A 23816-nucleotide genomic window follows, 5' to 3' on the forward strand; every position below is an offset into this window, starting at 1 on the left:
TTTAATTTTATCCTCACCCAAAGATATTTTTGCATTTATCTTCAGATAGAATGGGAGAGAGAGAGGGAGAAAGAGAGAGAGGGAGAAACATTGATGTGAGAGAGACACATTGACTGGCTGCCACCCACACGACCCCAACCAGGGCCAGGGACGAACTATAACCGAGGTATGTGCCCTTAGCGGGAACCAAACCCAGGACTCTGATCCGCAGGCTGATGCTCTAACCGCTGAGCCACAATGGCCAGGGCGCATTTTGCAATTTAAAATTCCACTTGTTTATCTATTTTTTAAAAATAAAAAGTTTTGGCTTTCACCCTCAAATATTAGATTAGAGAGAATAATTTAGTTATTTGAAAGAATTTCTCTGATAATATTTTATCGGTGATAGAAGTCTTTCTTATTAATTGAGAAGCCAAAGTATATATAATCATGAGTGAATTTTCTTATTTTGACACATGATTTCCAAATTATTCAGGAAACTTTGATGTGCTGTATGGGAATGTATAGGAATATATAAGAATGTTTGCAGAATTATTAGTTTTTATATCTGGTCCATATTAACTTCTGTTTTAGCACAGGTATTCCTGTTGTTCTTTCTTTTTAACCAGTATCCCATTAAGGGGAAAATTTAAATAATATATAATTGAATATTAAAAATATAAAACTGCAAAACAGTCAAAACCATCACTTTCACAAGCAGAATATTTGGTTGAATAGAAATTGAATGATAGAATCTGAAGAAGTTATGATCTCCAGTAACCTCTCTCCTACTGTTTATTGCATTCTTAGAGACGTAAATGTTTTGTTTTTAAAGGGGGATAGTTTTAAAAATCCAGTTTGAAAAAAAAGAAAAGGTAATTGAAGTAGAGATTATTATAGCCTTTATGTTGAATCCTTGGGACAACTTTATGAACCCTATGGTATACATGCATCATGGTTTGGCGTTAATATTGATCTAGAACAAGTTTTCTCAACAGTGGTGCTTGTGATATTTGGCACCAAATCTTTCTTTGTAGAGCAGGCCTATGCATTATAGGATGTGTAGCAACATCCCTGTCTTCTTCCCACTGGATTCCAGTAGTATTAACCCCCCCCCCCCCAATTGTGACAACTAATTGAGGACGATGTGACATGTTGAAACAAAAAAAGAGACTGCATTTCACATCTAAACTCAGTATCTGAGGCATTAATAGGAATAGTTTAATCCTAAGTATTTATGGGTAAAGTCATGATGTCTGAGATTTGCTTAAAATTTTTTTGTGAGCTTGTACACAAGGGCATACACATGTGCATTGAGGGAGGGTGGTAGTAAGTGGGTAAGATGAAATAAGATTGAGTAATTGTTGAAGTTGGTTGATGGGTACATTGGGGCAAGGGAGCTATTTTATTGTTCTTTTGTTATGTTGAAAGTTTTATATCATAAATAGTTTATTTTGCCCTGGCCGGTTTGGCTCAGCGGTTAGAGTGTCGGCCTGTGGTCCAGAGAGACCCGGGTTTGGTTCTTGCTAAGGGCACGTACTTCGGTTGCAGTTTGTCCCCGGCCCTGGTTGGGTCGTGCGGGTGGCAGCCACTCGTGTCCCTTTCATGTCGATGTTTTTTTCTCTCTCTCCTGCCCTCTCTATCTGAACAAAAATGGAAAAAATGTCCTCAGGTGAGGATAAAAAAACAAAAAACAAAAACAATAAATAGTTTACTTTATAGTTTATATTTTTTAAATTAACTTATTTTTTGACTAAACAGTTTAGAATTCTACTGAAGATTAATTTGTTGACAAAAAGTCTTTGAGCTTTATTTAATTTGGAGTCATCAATCAAATGTTTATTAGATTCTAGTTGGAATTTCTGAAAAATTCCAGGTAGTGGTCATAATAAAATAAAGTCGGGAAAAGGTGTCTCCTAGGCTGACAATCTTTACCATCTCTCTGAACCACAACTTCATGTCAGTTAAATTCTAAAACAACTTAAATGGTGAGTATGCCAAGTGATTCTATTTTCTCCTTAAAATGAAGCAAAGCATAATGAGGCAGATTTCAATAATCCAATTAAAGGGTAAGGCTGCCCATTCTTTGGATTTAATCTTTAATTGTTTTACATGTTTTCTCTTGTGATCCTATTTAATGCATAGCTTTGGAAATTCTATTTGATCAAATAAAATTTATGTAAATACATAGAAAAAAGTCAGGATGCCTGTTAATGTTGTAAAGCAGATGATGTTAATTATTTTGCATATCATTGCTATTGAATTTACCTTGTGGGAAATAAATTATGAAGCACCTATATATAGAGTACTATATAATGATTTTTCAGTGTGTATGGAATATGATACACCATAAGGAAAAATTAGGTCTCTTGTGGAAAACTGTTAAGATATCTTGTTTTCTAAAAAAAAAACAAAAAACAACTTACAAAGTACTGTGATCTCTTGGGCAAAGAAAATATAGGAGATATGGGATACCATATGAATTGTGTGTGGTATGTGTATGTGTGCTTATATATATATATACAGAAATTTTCTGAGAAGATATCAACAGAGTTTGTATAGTAACTTCTGGACACAACAAGTGGATGATAGTAAGGGGGCATGACTCAGGGAGACTTTCAGTTTCTACTTTACCTTTCAATTCTTTTTGAACTTTCTGGCATAGTGCTGTTGTTTTTATTAAAAATTTAAAGCTATATGATAGAATTATAATTTATCATATGAAATTATTATTTTATTTTTAGCCTCACATTTTTGAGGTTCTCCAGGTATACCTTTATAATATGGAAATATTCTCGGAATAAATACAAACTTTTTCAAATCAATAAAAGAAACAATTAGAAAAAATGGGCAGAGAGAGTAAACAATTCAAAGAGAAAGCTCAGATGTCCAGTAAACATATGGAAAGTTATTTACCAGTACCTGTAATTAGGAATAAGTTAATTAAAAGAACAAGGAGATATTATTGAACACCTATCATATTGAAAAATATTTATTTTATTTTAAAATATGTTTTCAGTGATTTATTTTAGGGAGAGAGAGAGAGAAACATCAATATGAGAGAAACTTTGATCGGCTGCCTCCTGCACGCCCCCTACTGGGGATTGTGCCCACAACCCAGGCATGTATACTATCCAGGAATCAAGCCTCTCAGTCCATGGGACGACATTCAGTCCACTGAGGCACACTGGCCGGGCCATATTGACAAACATTTAGAAGTCTAATAATGCCAAGTACAGCCGAGGATGTGGGGAAAAGGGTAGATTTCATACACTGGGGTGAGGGTAGTAATTGGTACAGCACTTAGAAAAGAAAACTGCCTATATGGTACAGTTGAAAATGCTTCTGTCTAGCATTTCTACTTTTAAGTGTATACCCTAGAGAAACTCTTGTACATTTGTACAAATGTATTTATTGCAACATTGTAATAACAAAATTGGATATAACCTATGTTAACATTATTAGAAGGTTGCATAAATTTCAAACAATGGAATATCATAGCAATTAAAAGGAAAATAAGTCATGAATGAGTAAAAAGTAATCAAGTTCAAAAGGGTAGATAAGATTACAATATACCATTCATGGAAATTTTCAAAACACAAAAACAGTTCTATAATTTTTAGTCATAGACATGTGATCAAAGCATATGATGGGAAGAATATAAAATAACTTCAGATTATTATATCAGGATAGGAAGGGAGGAGAATGTGATAGGAATAGGAAGGCTACAACGTGTATCTTATTTCTTTAAAAATAAAAAGGTAAGAAGTAAATGTGGGAAAAGACTGAAATGTATATTATCTGGATGGTAGGTTGGACCATGATTGTTATAATGATTCTGTGTATTTCCTGATTTTTTAAAAAAACTCTAACAATATTTTAAGTGTACTATTCCAGTGGTCTAATTTCTGAGGGCACTTTAAAACCTGACTTGTTGGAAACTCATCTAATATTGGATGTGCTCTTCTTCCAGAAAGAAAATGTAATAAATATATTAAGCTATTATTTGCATAATATATTTTCTAATTTTACATAAAGTGTCCTTTGTTTAAAGAATTTTTTTTTCTTTTCAGACAGCATGTTTTCGTGAAGAAAGGGATGTGTTAGTGAATGGAGACAGTAAATGGATTACAACATTGCATTACGCTTTCCAGGATGACAATAACTTAGTAAGAATCATTATTTTTCTAGTTTTATTGAGAAATAATTGACATACATCACTGAATAAGTTTAAGGCCTACTGCATGATGGTTTAATTTACATGTGTTGTGAAATGATTACCACTATAGGTTCAGCTAACACCTGTCTTCTAATATAGATACAATAAAAAGAAAGGAAAGAATATAAAAAAGGGAAAAAATTCTCTTAGGACTTACTCTCTTAACAACTTTATGTGTCATAGAGCAGTGTTAGCAATAGTCATGATGTGCATTAATTATATCCTTAGTACTTACTTATCTTATAACTGGAAGTGTATACCTTTTGACCACCTTCTCTCTCTTCTCCCGGTTTCCCACCTCTGGTAATCACAAGACTGATCTCTTTTTCTATTAGTTTGGTGTCTGAAAGGACTATGTTTGTTTGAAAATGAGAAGAAGGTTATTGTGATTAGAGTATAGCAAGGAAGTGGGTTTGAGAGATATGAAATAAGGCTTCCAGAATGTGGATCATGCTGAGGAATTCAGATTTTATTCTGAGTTCAAAGTGAGTTTTTTTTTTTTTTTTTTTTTTTTTATCCTCACCCGAGGATATTTTTCCATTTTTTGTACAGATAGAGTGGGAGGGAGAGAGAGGAAGGGAGAGAGAGAGAAACATCGAAGTGAAAGGGACACATCGAGTGGCTGCCACCCGCACGACCAACCAGGGCCGGGGACAAACTGCAACCGAAGTACGTGCCCTTAGTGGGAACCGAACCCGGGTCTCTCCGGACTGCAGGCCGATGCTCTAACCGCTGAGCCAAACTGGCCAGGGCAAAGTGAGTTTTAAGGATAGTGTGATAAAGTTTTATATTTTATATAGAACACCCTGGCAGTAGTGTGGAGGATGGATTTCAGGAGCAAAACTAGAGAGACCAGTTAGGAGACTTGTACAACATTCAGGTGACATCATGAGGGCTTAAATAAGGGTGATAATGTCCTAGCAGGGACAAAGAGGGAGAGATGGTTTCAGATACTGTTTAGGAAGTAAGATAATTAGTGCTTTGTGTTTGGGTAGAAGTCATTGGAGGAGAGAAGTCAGAATGACTCCCAGTTTCCTAGGTCTGACTTGTGAGATTCAGTCGTTAGTACTTGATTAATTGAGTTGGAGAATATAGGAGGAAGAGAAAATTTAAAGTAGGGATGAAGATGATTAATTTGGTATGTGCTAGGTTTGAAATGTCATGTGATACATTTAATGGTTTAGATATATAAGACTGGTGCTTCTGAGGGTGACTAGAACCATACATCTGGGAGTTCTTGTAAGTCAGATTTTGGCAAATGATGACTTGCAGCTCAAATCTGGTCCACCACCCATTTTTGTACATCCTGCAAACTAAGAATTGTTTTTATATTTTTAAGTAGTTGAAAAAAATCAAAAGAAGAATATTATGTGACATGTAAATATTACATAAAATCCAAATTTCAGTGGCAGTAATGTTTTATTGGAACATAGCCATGCCCGTTGATTTATGTATTGTCTATGGCTGCTTTTGTGCTGCAGTGGCTGAGCTGACTAGTTGTGATAGAGACTGGCACTGTAATAGAGGGAAACACACTGTATGTGTTACTGTCATTGCTTTGCACTGCTTTGAAAGTGATATCTATATATCTATATCTATATATCTATATATATCTATATCTATCTATCTATCTATCTATCTATCTATATATATAGCTGTACTGGGCCATTTTATTGTTTTTGTTAATAGTGCATATGCATTATGACAAGTTAAGGAGAGAAGAGAAGAGAAGAATAGATTTCAAATACCATGTGTTTAAAGCAAAGTAGAGTGTCGATTATTTTGTTAACAAATTAAATGACAGCATGGTGTTTATTATGCAACTACATTACAACTGTACTAATAGAATACAATAAATGTTTACATTGCCACACTGAGCAGTCATAGCAACATTCTAACTCACAGGAAAACAGCAGTCAGTAAAGTTAGAAAATTTAAAACAGAATATCTTACCACAGCAGAATTCCTTCACCAAAAAAAAAAAGAGGCTGCAACTGTAGGAAGTTCCTTGAGTGGCTAATTTTTTAGCCAAGCAAGGAAGCTCATTCACCAATGTTGAGATAATTAAATCATGTCTGATTGCAGCAGCCAAAGAAATGTGCCCACAAAAAATTAACTTGTCTAAGACTGTCAGCCTTTTGGGGAGAATAGTTACTCAAAAAACTGAGGAAATTGGGAGCAATATCAATGGTTGATTATAAAACTAGAGAAATAATTTTGAGTGGTCTTCTTTGGTTCTTGAGTTGAAAGATGTTACTGATTCTGCTCAGTTCTTGTTATTTGAAGAGTCAATGCTGAGTTTGAAGTAACTGAGAAATTAGCCTGTGTGAATAGTTTGTGTGGGATAGTTATAGTCAATAGTATTTTCAAAGAAGTTCAGAAAACACTAATTTGACACAAACTGAATTGGAATCTGCTAAGATGTATTATAATTGAGAGTGATGAAAATATGTGTGAAGCAGAAAGAGGCTTAGTTGGTTTTATATATACAAATCAATAAATATTAGGTGTTAAGGCCTATGGATATTCATTGTCTTATTAATCAGCAGGTAGTTTGCAGCAACTATTTGAACCTATTGTGTTATTAACCAGTAGTGTCAACTTCATTCATTTTCGTGGAAACAAGTGTTACCATTTTTATGAATTTTTGTGAGAAATTAAAGCTGAATATCCTGACTTGTTATACAATACAGCTGTTCATTGGTTTTTGTAGTGGTGACATATTGCAATATTTTGAACAAAGGGCCAAGATTGAAATATTTTTAAACAAAAAAAATCCATTCTCAAACTATATTGTGAAATACTGAATTGCTTTGGAGAGTAGCATTTCCTGGAGACTTGATATGTTTTTAAAATAAATTTAACCTAAATTACAAGGCAAAGCAGCACTTACATGCAAAACTTATGCTATGCTGAATTCATTTTGACAACCAATGTTGTTGAAGCATGTGTAATGTCAGGATGCTTTATCTACTTCCCGTCTGTCAGAAATAAAAAGAAGTGAGATCATTCCCACACAGATTTGCAGTAGATAGATCTTTGGAGCTCAAACTGTAGTTCTAGCAGTAATTTTTGGGACTTGATGCAAGCACAAAGGAAATGTCCATAGTGAAAAATCCCAAGTGATTAATTTGCCATGTGATGACATACTTAGGTTCTCTCTGTGGGTCAATTAATTTGCTAGAGCAGCTCACAGAACTCAGGTGAAAGAGATACATGGGGCGAGATGAGGAGAGGGGCACCGAGCTTCGTGCCCTTTTCTGAGAGCATACCACTGTCTCAGCACCTCCACTTGTTGGCCAACCTGGAAGCTCTTTGAACCCTTCTTTTGGATTGTTATGAAGGCTTCATTACATAATGCTTTTTTATCCTCACCCGAGGATATTTTTCTATTTATTATCAGAGTGGGAGGAAGGCCCCAGGTGGAAAAGGGGAGGAGAAAGAGAGAGAGAGAGAGAGAGAGAGAGAGAGAGAGAGAGAGACATGTGAGAGAGACACATTGACTGGTTGCCTCCCGCACAACCCAACCAGGGCTGGGGGAAAGAACCCCAACTGAGGTACGTGCCTTGACCGGAAGGAACCCCAACTGAGGTACGTGCCTTGACCGGAATGACACCCGGGAATCATTGGCCTGTGGGCTGATGCTCTAACTGCTGAGCCAGACTGGCCAGGGTGAGCATGTTTGTTTAAATCATGGACCAAGCATGATTGATTTAACCTCCAGCCCCTTTCTTGAGGGGGAAAGGTTGGGACTGAAAGTTCCAACTTTCTTTTTTATTTTATTTATTTATTTTTTTATCCTCACCTGAGGAGGTTTTTCGATATTTTGTTCAGATAGAATGGGAGAGAGAAACATCGATGTGAAAGGGACACGTCGAGTGGCTGCCACCCACACGACCCAACTAGGGCTGGGGACAAACTGCAATCAAGGTACGTGCCCTTAGCGGAAACTGAACCCGGGTCTCTCCAGACCACAGGCCAACACTCCAACCGCTGAGCCAAACCGGCCAGGGCTGAAAGTTCCAACTTTCTAATCTTGGTTGGTTCCCCTGGCAGCCAGCTCCCATCCTTAGGTTACCTAGGAGCTTTCAAAAGTTGCCTCATTAACATCAACAGTGGTGTGCTTGAAAGGGGCTTGTTATCAATAACAAAAGACACCTTTATCTACACCTAAGAAATTCTAAAGGTTTTCAGGAACTCGTGCTGTGTGTGTGTGTGTGTGTGTGTGTGTGTGTGTGTGTGTATTATTATAAATCATAATATTAGACACAAACTCAGAATAGGCCATATCTAAAATTAGTTGGCCTCTGTTTATATGTACTTTGGAAAAGCCCATTCTGATATTTGTACACTATCAGAAGTGGGAAGAGAAACCTATATATCATGAGAATTACTGTATTCTATATACAGTTGTTTTCAAATGCTTATCCTAGTGCTGATTATAATAAAGTTGTTACTGGTCTAAGATGAAATAAGGACAATGTAGTGATGATGAAAATGAATTTATTCAACATAAAGGACTCTTAGAAATCCACCTTTGAGCCTTGATTGGTTTGGCTCAGTGGTTAGAGTGTCCGCCCAAGGACTGAAGGGCCTCAGATTCAATTCCCAGTCAAGGGCACATACCTGGGTTGCTGGTTCAATCCCTGACCGCTGTCGGGGTCATGCAGGAGACAACCAATCTGTGTGTCTCTCTCTCTTTCCCTCCCTCCCTTCCACTCTATCTAAAAATCAGTGGAAAAATATCCTTGGGTGAGGATTAACAATAACAACAAAAAGTCCACTTCGGAGAATTAAAATGTTCTTTCTTCTATGAAATGTTGGCAAAATTATGGTCTATTGTAGGTGATGATGTTACTTTGCAAAATACAATAACAAAACAATAGTAATCCTAAATTGTTCCCTTCCCCAATTTAAAAAAATTTATTCTACTGCTTTATGAAATTTATAAGTTTTATAATTACTGCTGATGATAATGTTATGTAGCTTCTTGTTAGTTGATAACAAAAGTTTTTTATCTTGATCTGTTTGATTACATTAAATATATTATTTTTCACCCTTTTTTATTTATTAAGTACATTTTATTATTTCTTTCCCAGTATCTGGTTATGGATTATTATGTTGGTGGGGATTTGCTTACTCTGCTCAGCAAATTTGAAGATAGGTTGCCTGAAGATATGGCTCGATTTTACTTGGCTGAGATGGTGATAGCAATTGATTCAGTTCATCAACTGCATTATGTACACAGGTGAGTAAGATGTTCTTTCATTGCCTCATGTGATATCTAGAAGCAGAAGTCTGTTTGTACTAAATTTATTATTTATGGTCTCAGATACATTTCTCATCAACCGCAATATTTATTCTGAGATGGTTTTAATTGTTTTGCTTTGCTGTTGTTATTGTCATTATTTGTCAGCATTAAAAAATTGATGTATCGCCCTGGCCGGTTTGGCTCAGTGGTTGGAGCATTGGCCTGCAGACCAGAGAGGCCCGGGTTCGGTTCCTGCTAAGGGCACATACCTCTGTTGCATTTGGGTGGCAACCACTAGATGTGTCTTTCTCACATTGATGTTTCTCCCTCCCTCCCTCCCGCTCTATCTCAAGATAAATGCAAAAATGTCCTTGGGTGAGGATAAAAGAAAAAAAAGAATCAATGTATCTGCTTATACATACATGTACATGTATAGTATCTGTTATCATGTCCAGACAGCATTTTACAGGATACTTTAAGAAAACACTCTTAAATTTACATATAATTTCCTTCTCAAAAGAAGTATGCACTGGCCAACTTCCTTATAGTTGAGTTATATGTTTATGTTAGCCAGAGTTCTATACCATAACTCACAGGTTCATTTCCTAAATGAGACCCATATTATGTATGCTTCTCAATAAAATATTTTTAAAAATTGTGTAAATGTGAAAACAGATGTTTTGTAAGAAAGTAGTCATTTTGATCATGTAAAAAATTATTTCTTTTAAACTGTTCGATAAGTACAACAATTTATTTAAAAATTTCCCTACAAATGTGTTTTATGATATGCAGTTTATGATGGAATGCAAAGAAAAAGGTGGGCTTGTTTACAAAATGATTTTTATACAGGATTGTTCTTATACCTCTTGCCACACATTTAAAAATCTCTTTGTAGGTAAATAGCCCATAATAATTTATGTGTAATAATTTTTTTTTAATGTATTGGGTAGTTTGAAAGTCTCCTATTTTAAAAGGAAAGAAAGCAGGAAATCATCATAAAGTTATTGATGGATTAATTGTTCAAATGAGACAATCTTTGGGTTGTCTAAAATGTGAGAAACAGGAGATGCTAAGGAGAAATGGGTAAAAAGATATGGTCATGTTGGAAAGAAACAGAACCATTTTCTAAGAAAGTGGTTTGCAATCTTGAGCATGCGTTACAATCATGTGGAGCACTTGTTAAAACCCAGTTTGTTGGCTCAGCTCCAGAATTTCTGATTCAGTAGGTTGCATGGGGCTTGGAAATTGGCATTTCTGACACCTTCCTAGGTGATGCTGCTGCTGGTCCAATGATGACACTTGAGAACTGCTCTAAGACAGCATGACTGTTTCTTTTTAAATTGTGGGTGATGGGAGTAATTTCTGTGAAGAACAGGAATGTAGGAAGAAGACACAGTTTCTGTTTCGGTGTTTGTTTCTTTAAGATGTGGGCACCTTCTGCCTATTGATTTAATTAGTAATGCAGTTCTGGGATATTATTAAAGGTTATATATATATATACACACATACATATACATATATATATCTGTGTGTGTATATATATATATACACATATATATACATATATATATATATATACATATATATATATATAAATCTTCACCCACGGATATTTTTTTCATTTATATTCAGATGCGGGGGAGGGAACATTGATGTGAGAGAGACACATTGACTGGTTGTCTCCCACACAAACCCAACCAAGTCTGGGGACTGAACCGCAACTGAAGTACATGCCCTTGACCCAAATTGAACCCATGACTCTTTGGTCCGTGAGCCAATGCTCTAACTGCTGAGCCATACCGCCCAGGGCAAGGTAGAATATTTTGATTACAAATTACAGGTCTCAGTTTGGTTCTTGCATATTGACATGCTTTTCTCTGTTGATAGCTGTTAGTCACAAATATTATTGAAAGTAAAGACATGAACATACTTTGAAAACTGTAAAGCACAGTGCAGTGGGTTTTTTTTTAATCCTCACCTGATTTTAGAGAGGATGATAGAAGGAGAAACATTGATTAGTTGCCTCTTGTATACACACTATTTGGGGATCAAACCTGCAGCCTAGGTATGTGCCCTGACCAGGAAATATACCTGTAGTTCCTTGGTGTACAGGACAACACTCCAACCAACTGAGTCGCCCAGCCAGGGCCATGGTGCAGTTTTTAAGATGTTACTGTGGTCCCAAGAGTGAGTTATAGGATGAGAAACCAAAGTGCTTTTTTGTTGCTCAAACAACAACCCAAGATCCTAGCTGAAGACAGCCATTTAAAAATATTTTTAAAATATTGCCTGGCTGGTGTGGCTCAGTGGCTGAGTGTCGACCTATGCACCAAGAGGTTGCCAGTTCAATTCCTGGTCAGGGCACATGCCCAGGTTATGGGCCCGATCCCCACTGCGGGGTGTGCAGGAGGCGGCCAGTCGATGTTCTCTCTCATCGATGTTTCTATCTCTCTCCCTCTCCCTTCCTCTTTTTCTAAAATCAATAAAGAAAAAAATGTTTTTTAAAAACTTAAAAAATATATTTTAAAAATATAATTTCAATGAACATTTAAAGAATGTTAGTCTTAGACTCATGGAGTTTAGAAAAACTTCACCTAGTTTGTATTTAAATTCTCAACAAGGAATGATCACTTCTAAAAATAATTTATCTGCCAGGCTTATGACAGATTCTTAACTGATCACAGGACCCTTTCCCACTGACTGTGTATGCAGTCTTATCATTCTTCTCAACACAGCATTCTAGGTAACAGCTGTCTTTCTGATACTGACATGTGGATCGAAAACCAGCTCAACCCTGAGCTTTGCTTAGGCACCTCTAATTTTCCCAGGTACTCAATGTTAAATGAACCCTATTTATTCCATTGTTGGACAGCTCTAATATTACAGAATTTTAGTTTATGTTAAGGTGACTTTCTCTTAATCATTCCTGATTTTGCCTTCAGAGCCTCTTATAATAATTTATCTTGAAGTTACTATGCCTTCTGATATAGACATCTAAAGTTTCTCTTATCCAATTTTGCTTACACATTCTCTCCCTTCTATCTCACACATATGTATGTGTACACACGCACACACACATGTACACACACTGTGCCCACTCCCCTGCCTCTTCTCCCTCCCTCCTTGTCTCTCTCTTTACCCTTTAATAGACATAATCTGGTGTGTCAATGCATTTCTTAAATGTGATTTCCATTTTCTGGATAGACTGTTTTTAGCAGACACTTTACTGAGGAAATATTTATTGAATTGTCTTTTGTAAATAGCATTGTGGTAACCTATGTGGAATTTTAAGTAAGTAAATATGGCATATAGTCCTGATTTTTAAGAAGCTTTTGGGGACACAAAACATAGACATAAATAAAAATTAAACACAAATAATCATTTAAGGCAAAAGTATAAGAGATTGAGTGAATTCAGGTTGTCAATTGCTAAATGAATTATATAAGCAGATTAGCTTAATTGTCATGGTCATTTCTAATGGTTAACTCTTATTATGTGTAATGGACTTTACCTGTATTATTCTAATTCTTACAGTAATTCTATGATTTGGATGTCATCTAAAGTGGATGTTGCTCCATTTTATAGTTGAGGAAACCCAGCTTTAGAGACACGAGTCAGTAAGTAGCATTACCTAGATTAAAATCCAAGTCAGTCTGATGCTGGAATTTATGTTCTTTGTATAACAGCATATTGTTCATAAGAGAAGGCTTTAATGCTGGGATTTTGAAAATATTGAAACCATTTCTCCATCCCCCTCTTTCCCATTTGCCTACAGGGATGAAAATAGTCAGGCTTTGTTTCTCATATAGAAGATTCTTTTCTGAAGGATTCTAAACAGATAAAGTGAAAAGATCTATATTTCTGAAATCGGGGTATTCTCTCAGTGATACAGCTAAAAGCCAGATTGCCCAGCCATACAAAGCATCCCATCAGCTTTTTTAGCACCTTACTATTGTGAACAGATAGCCAGGGACCTTCAACACCTGTGGAAACCTTTAACATTAATGTCAAAACCAACATAAACAAATGGAAAAAAAGAAACTTGAGGAAACATAATTTAAGGAAAAGAAAGTCCTTCTCCCATAAATGATCATTAACGTTCTCTGAGAGATCAGAGAATGTATGACATACATGAAAAACATGTTACCAAAAAGGGATACCCAGAGAATTTAAAAAGCTTGAAATGAAAACTATGATAGTAGATTAAGAAAAAGAAAACCTCAGTAAGAGTTGGAAGGTAAAGTTGAAGAAGTGCTCAAAAAAACAGAAAAAAAATCAAGGACCTGGGATGCTAAAAAGAAAAATGGAGAAAATTATAGGATCATTCAGAGAGTAAACATCCAAGTAATAGGAATTCCAGCATATAAGGAGAGAGAAAGTAAAGAGGATAAAATTATCAGATAAACAAATAAAAATTTTATGGAGCTGAAAGACAAATTTCTATATTTAAAGGATCCGCTGAATGCTTAACAAATTGATGGAATATAGAACCACTTCTCCACCCGTTTCCCATTTGCCTACAAGGATGAAAATAGTCAGGCTTTGCTCCTCATATAGAAGGTCAGAAGATTCTTTTCTGAAGGATTCCAACACACATTACATCCCTGCGATGGTACACAGTAATGAGATGAACTACTATGAACAATTCATGTAATAAATAATCACTGCTAATTTATATATGCTGTGTTAAAGTATAGGATATGATTCCTTATCACATTATTTATATATTTGCCTTATTTTCTCCATTAGTCTTTAAGCTTCTAGAAGCATAGACTGATATTTTTCTGTTGTGCTCAGTGGATGTATTTTATTATTTTTCTTTGGCAGTTTTCTTCACCTAGATCTGGAGCCTTGTGGTTGTTTCAAGGTTTTCTTACTGGCTGTTGATTAATAGGTTACTGCAATATAGCACTCTCATGTCAAATCATATTTTAGGAACAGTTGTATCTGGTATTTAGACCAAATTATACTTAAATTTCAAAATTGGTTACATCAGTCACTGTTGTATAGTGTCCATTACTTTTTTCCTTCTCATAGTAAAGTTCTTATCTAGTCATTTTGTTCTGTCTCACCTCATTCCATAATGGATTTAGATAACTTTAGGTTTAAAGAATGAGTATGATAAAACGGCAAATATAGACTAATGACTAAAGAGTTGCGAGATTGAAATTATATTTAAAAGTAAGGAACCTAAACCAGGATGAAATAAATAATGAACACACATTGTCAAGTTATATTTTCATATTTTTCATGAATATTTTTACTGCTTTTCTGGCATGGTTAATTCATTTGAAAAGGTCCAAATTTCAGATCAGACTGAGATCCTAAGGGCTCAGGTACACTGGCTTTTTGTTGAATAGAATCTCTCTCTGAAGGCAAATTAAGCTGGTTTTATGGAACTTAATGGTGTATGTGTGCTTTCCTGTGTTTGTTTTAAAGTTAAGTACTGGCTTGAACAAATTCTTAGGATGAAATGTATATTTGGAAGTAATCTCTCCCTACCCTAGTTCAAAAGTAAAACAAAACCATAACTAAAAACAATTCACTTATTTATGAATTTCTTCATAACTCCTAATTTTCCCCAGTGGAATTTGTTCCATATTCAAGGTTTGTGATTACAGTTTTTATTAACCTCATCTACTTAATGTTAATAACCTTTTATATAATATGGTTAACTCTAGGGTAAAATGTACTGATACATTATAGGAAATGGATCAAACCTATTTTAATAGAATTTGTCGGGGGAAATACCACAGAATTCAGTTCTAAAGAGTTTGTCATCCCTTATCCCATAAGGATTTTATGAAGGATAGGCATATGCTGGGCCTCCACCAAAGCTTTGGGCTAATTTCATCTTTCAGCTTGGATTTGTTGTATGATTTGGCAGTTATCCTCTTGGTATATGTAAAATCATTACACTTTTACAGTGAGATAGAAATACTTTGAGTCATGAGGCTAATATAAAACTGCCTTCAGTCTTTCCCAGGCCGGAGTCACATTTCAAAATTGGAATTTTTTCATACTACTAATGGAGGAAGATTTGTATAATCTGAAATTACTAAAGAATAGATAATGTTATAGTTAAAGGCTGTTAGCTGTAGGTGAACTCGGGATGTGCACCATGATCGAAATGATTTTATATAAAGATAGTCATTATATTACAGTGCATTTGCTATTTCAGTAACTGTGTGTATTTTGGGCCAACTTCAGAGCTGGAGGGAACAGTCCCAAAAGACCACTCTTAACATTGGACACAAATTGTAGGATTGAGTGGTTCCCAAAACCACCCTCAGTTTTGAAAACGTACAAGGTTCACAAAACTCACCAAAAGCTGTTCTTCTTAGAGTTACGTTTTATTCCATGGAAAGGGTACAGATGAAAATCAGCCATGAGAAGAAGCATATAGGGCAGAGCCCAAGAGAAGTACCCAATGCATTGGGAGAAGTACAAAGACATAACCATGTATGACAGTAGCATGTAATATTGCCAACCAAGGCAGCACATTTGAGCCTTTGGTTTTCAGAGTTTTTGAGGAGTCTCAGCATATTGCATGACTGACCATTAGTCTCTAGCCCTTCCCAAAGGTTGGGATGGTACCTTTAGTTTCCAGTCCCTTTTGCAAATAAAACTGATACATGTCCCATATAAATATATCCCTCGTAAGTCACATTGTTAACTGCTTGGTGGCCAAACCCCCAGGCAAGCAAAGACAACCCTATAAGGTATGATATTCCAGAAGCCTAGGGATCACCTCCTGGTAGCTGAGGGCAAAGGCCAGACCCCCTCTTTGGGAAGATTAGTTCTTCACTATATAGGCTACCATTGGCCTTTAGTGAGGGCTTTCTTACAGCAAAATCATTATATTTGTCTGGGCAGTCTACATTCAGTGTAGTATTTATATGATGAACACAGCAATAACACCAGTATGAACAGACTTGTCACTTGGAGGAGGCAGCTTTAACTATTTCAGGAGTTGTGTTAGCTTTTTGGAATATGAAATTGGATTTATCAAAGAAAAGTCAAGTGAATAAAGTATTAATTTTTAAACCAAGTTGATGTCAATGAAGACAGGAATGCCTAGATAACAACAGTACATAAATACATTTTAAAGGAATTTCATATTGATCCGGTAGTACCATACATTTGAGAATTATTTGAAGAAACTTCAGAATAATCTAGTTTTGTTATATTCACATTTTCTATTCCAGGCATAATATTTATGATAATCATGCTCTGGTACTGATAGTCTGGTGAAATAAGTATTAAAGTAAAAATTACCTATAGAATATTGCCCTTTCAATATGGTCATTGTTTTGGAGTGCTTTTTTATTCTTAATGTTAAAATAAAAAATGCATCATTATAAATATTAATTTTGACAAAATTTTATTTATTTTAAAACTTGTCTTTATTGAATGGATTACAGATGTCTCTCCTTTTCCTCTGTTGCCCCCTCCTCCCCATTCCCGCCCCCCTCCTGTTGTCCCCACACTATCGTCTGTGTCCATTGTTGACTGAGAATTTTAAAATAATACTGTTCCTTTTAAGCCAAATGTAATTTGCTTTTCCTTGGGGGCAAGGAAAATTACTGATTTTAGAAACTTTAATGGTAATTTGTATGATTCATATTTGAGTTAGGAAGAAACTTGAATAATGTTTTTACATTGATAAAGTAGAGATTTTATCTCTTCTAAATATTTCTTTCACTGTTTTCAGTGATTGTCAAGTTTAGAATTAATGTTTTGCCTGAATTTCCCTTGCACTCCTTTTATTGACAATACTTGGTATCTGGTTGGCTGGCTGCTACCTTATTTGAAAGATGTCACTGACTCAGAGTAATTCTGAATCCCAGATGTTATTTTGCTTCTTATATCAGAAAGTGGAATTTTGCTGGCCTATTGTTCTGTTTATCCATTGCCATGTAACATGTTTTGCAGAAGCAAGTACAGAGACAGAATGTGTAAAACAAGATGCATTAACACCTGTGGAAGGGAGTTGGCAGAAGCAGGATTAAGCAGAGGGAGAAGTCAGATTACACTTGTAGGCCAAACCTCAGCCAGCCCCACTGGGTGTTCTGGAGAGTCTGTGGCCCATCAGAGTTGTTCATTTAGTCAAAATAACCGAGTCATTATATTTCTGTATCAGCCATTCATTGGATGTGGACTGCCCAAGAAAGATAGGCCTTTTGATAAAGAGGCTCTGCAACTTTGAATGAGCTGACAGTTGGGAGCTGTCTGCTGACATTGGGGGCAAAACCTTCCACTGAAGGAGAAGGCAGCACATCTCTGTGTCTACCATAGACCCTAAGATATAGTGACTAATATACAACAACAGTCACTTTTTGCTCATGAGTCTGAAATTTGAGCGGGACTAGGCAGGGACTGCTGTTTCTGCTGTTAAACATGATTTATAGTGACTTACCTGAGGTTGGAAACCAACTGTCAAGATGGCTTACTCACATAAGTAGTGTGGTTCATCAGTTTGGAATTCAGCCAGGGATATAGGCCTGGTGCCTTCATTCTTTTCACATAGGTCTTTCCTGGGCTGCCTGAGTTTAATCAAGTACTGATTAGGTTCCAAGAGCAAGTGTACTGTCAACATGTAAGTGTAACCATCTTTCTACCTAGTTGATATTTGGGATTGCTTTCATCATGTACTCTAGTGAGAATATTCTTATGAAGTAATAAAGGGCATTCTTTACTCAGATGATGCATGTTGATCAACAAGATGCATCCACACCTCTCTTGACATTTGTGGGGATTTGAGTCTATGGCCTGTTTCACTATACCCACACTTCAGAAACCTGGAGTGCAAGGAGAACCAGAGCTATCTCTACATAGGTTAGGCCCCGTTCAAATTATACTTTGTATCCTTTCTCCCAGGCATTTTTTTTTTGGCCACTATGAAATTAGATTTAGATGAAAATAATAGATAATCTGGTAGGAAACTACTAAAGGTCAAGCCGTAGTCTTTGGTAGAAAAAGAAGGAAGGGTCGTGGTTTCTTTGAGGTGATATAGTGCATGGGCTTATATAAATTTTAGGTCTTCCTTATGCCCAGTTATTTAGGTCACATTTAGCATCAGTGAGATGGGAAGTCGTCATTTCCTTGTCCTATGGGTCCTTTAAGTTTTACCTCATATCAGTATTACACTGTGTTCCCAAAACAAAAAGACAACATAAATATTTTCAAATCTAACAGATGACTAGAGGGCTAACTCCTGTCCTCCTGAGGTCTTACTTATTCAGAAGAGCAGGAGAGTTTTCATCTGCTCTTAACCATTTTAGGAACAGAGAGACTTTTTTTTTTCAGCCATGGAATAGACTGGATAAGATGTGGAGTGAGTCAGAAGGCAATGTATTACGTATGTGAAATGTATAATTGTATTTCCTGTTGGACAAGCAGAGACCAATTAGTATTATCATTGTAACAGTATTGTGTTTATCTGTTATCTTGATATACATTAATTAACTTTTTTAACTGAAAAGTATTGCTCACTGCAGATGATCATATAGTGGCTTAGTCAAAATATTTTCATATTCTTGGAAAGCTTTTTTTGTATTTTTGGTTATTTATTTTAATTAAATAATACTGCATGTAATTAAAATAAAACTCAACTAGTATAAAAAAGATTATATTGAAAAAATAGCTCCCCCTCCATACTTGTTACACCTGCTTTTTGGTAGTGGGCACATTTAATTCTTTTAAACTATTTTTTTTTCTGTTATTTAACCCCGTATCTCTAATATCCTGATATCTAATGCTGAAATTTTTAGACATATAATATTTTAATTTTAGAATTATTTTTAATTAGGAAGAGTTGTTGAATTTAGTAAATACTTTTTCAATAAAACAGCAGTAGATGGACATTTCCTTAACATGCTGTATCTCATACCTCAGAGGTCAAGCATCATGCTAATAGGTAACATAAGTGAAGACTGGACACAGCAAAGATGTCCATTGTTACCAATAATATTTTTGAATTGTACTGGAGATACTACCCAAACAATTAGGCAAAAGAAAAAATTAGAAGTATGAAAATAGAAAAATTATCACATTTGTAGATGATATACTATCTATGGGAAATCAAAGAGAATTAAATTAAAAACTGAAAATGATAAAGTTCAAAAAGGGTATCAATAGCTTTTGTAGTCTAATTCATGGAGTGAATATTTACTGCATACTGCTGTGGGTCAGGCTTTTTTCCAGGTGCTAAGAATCTGATAGTGAAAAATACTGTTAAAAATTCCTGCTTTGTGAAGTAGTTTCTACTCTAGCAATAATCAATAATTTTTTTTTATCCTCACCTGAGGACATTTTTCCTTTTTTTTTTTTTTTGTTGTTGTTCAGATAGAGTGGGAGGGGGAGAGAGGAAGAGAAAGAGAGAGTGAGAGAGAAACAGCGACATGAAAGGGACACACCATGTGGCTGCCACCTGCACAACCCAACCAGGGCCGGGGACAAACTGCAACCGAGGTACATGCCCTTAGCGGGAACCGAACCCGGGTGTCTCTGGACCGCAGGCTAACACTCTAACCACTGAGCCAAACTGGCCAGGGTGCAACGATCAATAATTTTAAAAAGATATAGAAGAAAAGATTTCATAGTATCTTAAAAATTTGGAGTCTTTAGGGATATATTTATTAAGAAATATATGCACTGGCCGGTTTGGCTCTGCAGTTAGAGCGTCAGCCTGTGGGCCAGAGAGACCCGGGTTCGGTTCCCACTAAGGGCACATACCTCGGTTGCAATTTGTTCCTGGCCCCGGTTGGGGTTGTGTGGGTGGCAACCACTCGATGTGTCTCTCTCTTGTCAATGTTTCTCTCTCTCTTCCCACCTCTCTCCCTCCCGCTTTATCTGAAGATAAATGCAAAAATGTCCTCTGTTGAGGATAAAAAAGAAAGAAAGAAATATTTAACTATACAGTGAGGAAGACTGTCTATCAGATATTAAAATGTTTTAAATAACAAAATATTTCTACTGTGTGAATAGATGGACTAATGGAACAGACTTGAATGTCTTATAATAGACCCAAATAACTTATGTGCATTCACATGTGATTAAGGTTACATCTGAAATCAGAGGTTAAATAAATGGTGTGAGAGAAAAATAAAATTAGATCATACCTTTCATGGTATATCAGGAAGAATTCCAAATGAGTTAAACATTGAAATGTAAAAATATTAAACTTAAAAGTGTTCCCATGGAATGAAACTTGAGAGAATTCCTTTGCAGTTTCACTGAGGATAAAGTATTTCTGATTGACTCAAAATCACAAAAACATAAAATATAAGTTCATTACACACACAAAAAAAATTCATGGGAGGAAAAGTCTATAAACAAATTCAAAAAAGCAAATGTTCAATGGGAAAAAAAAGATATAATGGGCAAAGGGACAGTCTTCCTAATATATAAAGTATTCCTGAAACTCTATAGGCAAAAGACCACAATGGAGTAGAAAAATGGGCAAATGGCACTTCACAAAAGTAGCAATACAAAGACTCCTGAGTATACGAAAAGATGGTCTCACTGATAATATAGAAAATGCAAATGAGATTTTTACTACTATTTTCACCTATAAGATTGACAGGAAGTCCAAATATTTGACAGACATCTCTGATATGAAGCTCTAAGGGTATTGAGCACTCGCACTTGGTCATGGAACTGCAAATCATTGCAGCTACAATAAGAGACTATTTGAATACATCTATCAAAATTTCAAATGCATGTGTTCCACGCTTAGAATTTTATCCTAAAAACATCACATGTAAAAATGACATGTACAAAGTTCACATTAGTATTATTTATAAAGGAAAAGATTGGGGAAAACTCAAATGCTCATCAATAGCTGACTGGTTAATTAAATTATGCCATAATCATACAGTCGTACACTAAGAAGAATGATGAGGCTTTTTGTTTTGATATGGCTCCAAGAATTATTGTTAGTGAAGAAAAATGTGGAGATTGATGTGCATAATATCACATTTGTGTGAAAATTAATATACTTGTATTTGCTTGTATACACATGAAGAAAACTCAAAGGATAAGTAAGAAACTAATTACAACAAATACTTTAGGTAGTGCAGGAACTGGATGAATGGAAGACAGGTGTGAGAGGGAAACATTTTGAATGCATACCTTTTTATAGTTTTTTTTTCTCTTTTTTTAATCTTTATTGTTGAATGCATTACAGATGTTCCTCATTTTTCCCCCATTGACCCCCTCCTCCCCACTCCCGCCCCCCTTCCGCCTTTTCCCACACTATTGTCTGTGTCCATTGGTTATGCATATAAGTTCTTTGGTTTATTTCTTCCCACCCCCCCCCAACCCCTTTCCCTTTGAGGTTTGTCAGTCTAGCAATGAATTTGTACTTCTTAATCCCCTCACCTTTTTCACCCATTCTCCCACCCCTCCTCCCATCTGGCAACCAACAAAATGTTCTCTGTATCTATGAGAATGTTTCTGTTTTGCCTGTTCATTTTGTTTGTAGATTCCATTGTCGATAGATATGTATTCATTGCCATTTGGTTTGTTCATATATTTTATATTTTTCTTCAAAAAGACCCTTCATCATTTCATATAATAACGGTTTGGTGGTGATAAACTCCTTTAACTTTTTCTTGTCTGGGAAACTATATGGCCATCGATTCTAAATGACAGCTTTGCAGGATAGAGTAATCTTGGTTGTAGGTTCTTGCTTTTCATCACTGAATATTTCTTGCCACTCCCTTCTGGCCTGCAAAGTTTCTTTTGAGAAATCAGCTGACAGCCTTATGGGAACTCCCTTGTTGGTAACTAACTGCTTTCTCTTGCTGCTTTTAAGATTCTCTGTTTGTCTTGAACCTTTTGCATTTTGATGATGATGTGTCTTGGTGTGGGCCTCTTGGGGTTCATCTTGTTTGGGACTCTCTGTGCTTCCTGGACTTGTATGTCTGTTTCCTTCACCAAGTTAGGAAAGTTTTCTGCCATTATTGTTTCAAACAGGTTTTCTATTTCTTGTTCTCTCTCTTCTCCTTCTGGCACCCCCAAGATGCGAATGTTGGCACGCTTGAAGTGTCCCTTACACTATCCTCATTTTTTTTGGATTCTCTTTTCTTTCTGCTGTTCTGATTGGGTGTTTTTTGCTTCCTTATATTCCAAATCAATGGTTTGCTTCTTGGATTTATGTACTCTACTATTGAATCTGTGTAAATTATTATTTATTTCATTTAACGCCTCCTTAATTTCTGACTGCATCCATCATTTCTGACTGGTCCTTTTTGATGCTCTTGAGGCAACACCTCCTTAATTTCTGACTGCATCCATCATTTCTGACTGGTCCTTTTCGATGCTCTTGAGGCCCTCACTAAATTCATTGAGCATCCTTATAAGCAGTATTTTGAACTCAGCATCTGTTAGGTTGCTTATCTCCATTTCGCTTAGTTCTTTTCCTGGAGTTTTGTTCTGTTCTTTCATTTGGGACCTTTTTCTTTATCTCCTCATTTTGGCTGCCTCCCTGTGTTTGTTTCTGTGTATTACTTAGCGAGAGGTATGGGGCTCTCTGAGACCAGATGCTGCTTGTTTGAAAGAATTTAGGAAAACCTGAATGAAGCAGGATCCAAGACAGGCCAATCCTATGGTTAAGCAACTGGCAACAGCTTGGGTGGGCCTGAAAGTTGGGTGGGGCGGGGCGGGGCGGGGCCTCAGGGAGTCACCAGGGCGGGGCTACCAGTGTGAGCCAGGTTGCTGGAGTCCCAGATGTGGCAACTGTCTGCCCCCCCAGGGAAGGGCTCACCAAAGGAACAAAGGCCTCTTACAGCACGTTTGTCCTGGAGAAAGCCCCCTCTCCAGCCCTCGCTCCAGTGCCAAACAGCTCAGTTCCTTTCTGTATGTCTCTGGCGCCCCTCGAGCTGCCTCCCCTCCAAGCTTAGAGGGAGAGAGTCCGATAAGTCCGTGCGCGGCCCTTTAAGGAGCTGCCTGGGGCTCCAGCCGCATCAGCCTCCCTGAGCCTCAGTTCCCGCTGGTTTTTCCAGCCAGAAGTGATGGAGGCTTCTCTTCCTGGCACTGGAACCCTGAGCAGGGTGCCTGGTGTGGGACAGGGACCCCTCAGTCCTCAGGGAGGACCTTCCCAGCCGAGGTGTCCTCCTGGTTTTTATTCGCCACCCGTGGGTGTGGGACCAGCCGGTCCGCCTCCGCCCCTCCTACCAGTCTGGATGTGGCTGCTGCTGTAATTCCGTAGTTGTAGGACTTCCATTCAGCTTGATTTCAGGTGGTTTTGAATATGGTTGTTCTGTAGTTTAGTTGTAACTTTGATGTGATTGTGGGAGGACGCGATACCACGTTTACCTATGCCGCCATCTTGACCGGAAGTCCCCCCCTTTGTATAGTTTT

The 23816-nt window shown here is 36.7% G+C and overlaps 1 protein-coding gene across 6 annotated transcripts in view; it reads left to right on the forward strand.

Moving 5' to 3' along the window:
* Window positions 1-23816, forward strand: part of CDC42BPA (CDC42 binding protein kinase alpha) — a 222747-nt gene that overhangs the window by 58871 nt on the left and 140060 nt on the right. For 5 of the 6 annotated variants that reach the window (XM_036277347.1, XM_036277348.1, XM_036277351.1 and 2 more), the window contains exons 4-5: window positions 4053-4148; window positions 9298-9446. In XM_036277347.1, the coding sequence (XP_036133240.1) occupies window positions 4053-4148; window positions 9298-9446 (245 nt within the window). Of the gene's footprint in view, window positions 1-4052; window positions 4149-9297; window positions 9447-12184; window positions 12278-23816 lie in introns of all 6 variants that reach the window. The other variant, XM_036277349.1, reaches the window with a different exon arrangement.

Source organism: Molossus molossus, unplaced genomic scaffold (genome assembly GCF_014108415.1).
Source record: "Molossus molossus isolate mMolMol1 unplaced genomic scaffold, mMolMol1.p scaffold_m16_p_23, whole genome shotgun sequence".
In the NCBI taxonomy this organism is placed as follows: Eukaryota; Metazoa; Chordata; class Mammalia; order Chiroptera; family Molossidae; genus Molossus; species Molossus molossus.